Source organism: Empidonax traillii, unplaced genomic scaffold (assembly GCF_003031625.1).
Source record: "Empidonax traillii isolate 1590-97213 ecotype Southwest subspecies unplaced genomic scaffold, ASM303162v1 scaffold156:size1289327, whole genome shotgun sequence".
Lineage (NCBI taxonomy): Eukaryota > Metazoa > Chordata > Aves > Passeriformes > Tyrannidae > Empidonax > Empidonax traillii.
Genome location: NW_020955349.1, coordinates 14,265 through 16,853, shown reverse-complemented (window position 1 = coordinate 16,853; position 2,589 = coordinate 14,265). Strand labels below are relative to the sequence as shown.

The 2,589-nt window shown below is 40.1% G+C and overlaps 1 protein-coding gene across 1 annotated transcript in view; it reads left to right on the top strand.

Moving 5' to 3' along the window:
- The window catches only part of CCDC186 (coiled-coil domain containing 186), a 41,565-nt gene that overhangs the window by 33,427 nt on the left and 5,549 nt on the right, over positions 1–2,589 (top strand). The window contains exon 13 of the mRNA XM_027884884.1: positions 1,630–1,840. Coding sequence (XP_027740685.1) covers positions 1,630–1,840 — 211 coding nt within the window. The remainder of the gene's footprint in view (positions 1–1,629; positions 1,841–2,589) is intronic.

The window sequence follows — 2,589 nt, the reverse complement described above, 5'->3', positions numbered from 1 at the left end:
AGCTGTGTGCTTTCCCTCTTGATCCCTACTGAGTGAGTGGTGCTTCTGGCACAAGTACTGCACTGGCTGGCCCTAGTGATACAGTTAGGAGATGCTGGAACAGAGCTGCCATTCTTCCATTCGGGAGTTATTTACATGGCAGTCCTAATCAAAAGTAAAATCAAGTTTAGTCTTACTGTTCCCAGTTAATCCTCTGTATGACATTACCCCTTTCACTGGCAACTGCTGCAGTGTTTAGGGATTGTGATGGATGATACATTAACGTGCTTTATGGTTCAGGGATGGAGAGAGATGGGGAGATGTTTGGTTTTGGGTTTTGTTTTTAATTGCTACCATTATCCTTCAGTTTTCGAGCCATGTTAAATTAGTGCAGGGTTAGAGGTTTTGTATGTTGGGTAACACTGTAATTTTTAGTTTTTAATCTGCTATTGGTAACCATCACTTTGTTACACTTCTAGCACGGAGGAAATTGGATCAGATTGAAAATGGTAATTATGACAAAGAAGTCAGCAGCATGGGGAGCCGTTCCAGCTCATCAGGTAATACAGCACATACAGGGCTACTGAAACACCCTTTCGATCTTAACGAGGCTGCTATGGTGTGCTGCCCTGAGCCTCCCTCTTTCTGTGGCTTGTGCATATGCAGTATGTGGGCAGCCTCCCATTAAAGCTGACAAAATAGCCTTTAAGCACCAAAATGCACTTTGGCTGACTGCAGCTGTAGGTGCTTATTAAGAGAGTAAAGTGTAATGCTTATGCATCTCCATTCTTTTTAAATACCTGTTTATTTTGTTGCTTTTACGTTTGGAGAAAGCTCAGAGCACTCCAGTTTATACAGAACCCTTTTTACGTGCTGCCAGAGGCAAAAAAAAAAAAAAAAAAAAAAAAAAAAAAAAAAAAAAAAAAAAAAAAAAAAAAAAAAAAAAAAAAAAAAAAAAAAGAGCAGTGGCTTCCAGCCTTGTTTAATTGCCATATTGACAGTTGCAACTGTGTAAATGATAAATCAATTAGCATCATTAGAGGCATCAGTGGGTTTGTGTAAAATTCATTACTTTCTATCTGGTTAGACTAAAGCAGTGATCTTCAGCACTGAAAATGACATCTGTTTCCTTCCTTTGTAACTTTGGGGTTTAAGTGGGGTTCATTCTGTCAAAGTGTCCTGTAACGTCACTGTATGAGAGAGACAAATGCTTAGAAAGAAGAACAGAAGGTAAAGGGAGTACTTTAAGCTTTAAGTGATCAGTGCTGTGGGGTGTTTATATGTAGGGTTTGTCACTCTGTCCAGTTTTCATGGTGTTGTAATTTTAGTGGACTCCAAAGTGGATATATTTAAAATCAGCTCAGTCTTGTACCAAGTTAATGAATGTGAAGGTATTTAGGCAGGAAGAAGCATTACTGCAGGAAGCACCCTGAGGCTAAAGGAAGGATGACCATGTGAGGGGACTGCACTGCTGTCTCAGCCTGTGGTGGTATAAGAATTGTTTATAGAAAACCCCACTAACATACAAGGGAAACTGCCATCTTGAAAAAAACATCCTAAGCTCCTGAAACAATGCATGCACGTCAGTGGTGGGGCTCTTAACCTGATGTAAATGCAAAAGGAATTTGTACAAATACTCACGTGTTTCAGGGTCCCTTAACGCGCGCAGCAGCAACGAGGATCGGTCACCTGAGAATACTGGATCTTCAGTGGCTGTGGATAGCTTCCCAGAGGTGGACAAGGCTGTCCTGGTTGAAAGAATACTGAGGCTACAGAAGGCACATGCTCGAAAGAATGAGAAGATGGAGTTTATGGAGGATCACATTAAACAACTGGTGGAGGAAATCAGGAAAAAAACAAAGTATGTTCTGTGTTCTGTTCATACAGTTTGTCAGTGTTGAGCTGATGCACTAGATAAATATTCTAGATTTTAAGACAAGTAATTGTCAAAAGGAAAGTGTTTAAAATAATAAAAATATTGCAGTGACAGTAGATTTCAAAGGTAGGATTAGTCTTGTTTTTCTTTCCTTATCTTTCCCCAGCAGTTATAGTAATTGCCAAGTTTTTGATAATTATTACTAAATTTTTTCAGGAGGAATACACTGGTACAAGTGGGTTTTTGGTAGCAAAATGGTCACCAGGTGGCTGATTTGAGGTGAACTGCTGCCACTGGCTAACAGATGAGTCCATTCTCTGAGTGCTGATAGTAAGTGTTTTGGAAGGAGAATCTGAATAACTCTCGGTGGTAGTGTGGCATATGTATCAAACAAATGATGTATCTGAGCCAGAGGTGGTCAGTAGTTAACATGTGAGACAAGATTCCACTTAAATGGAAATCTTCTTACAGGCTAATGTCTGGAACACTAGTCAGGAGGGGAAGCAGTGATGGCACATGCCTCCCTCTGGAAAGTGCACTTTCCCGTTAAGAATAGCCCTTGCTTAATGAGTCCATACATTTCTTTCCATCTGGTCCCGTTTCACAGAACATGATCACAGCTTGGGAAGCCTCTTGAGAAGAGACTTTGTAATTTTTGCCTCATGTATAGAAAGCTTGAGATTCTGTGTCTGGAGTCTTTCAGCGAAGAAAAGTATAGACATTTTTTTTTAAGT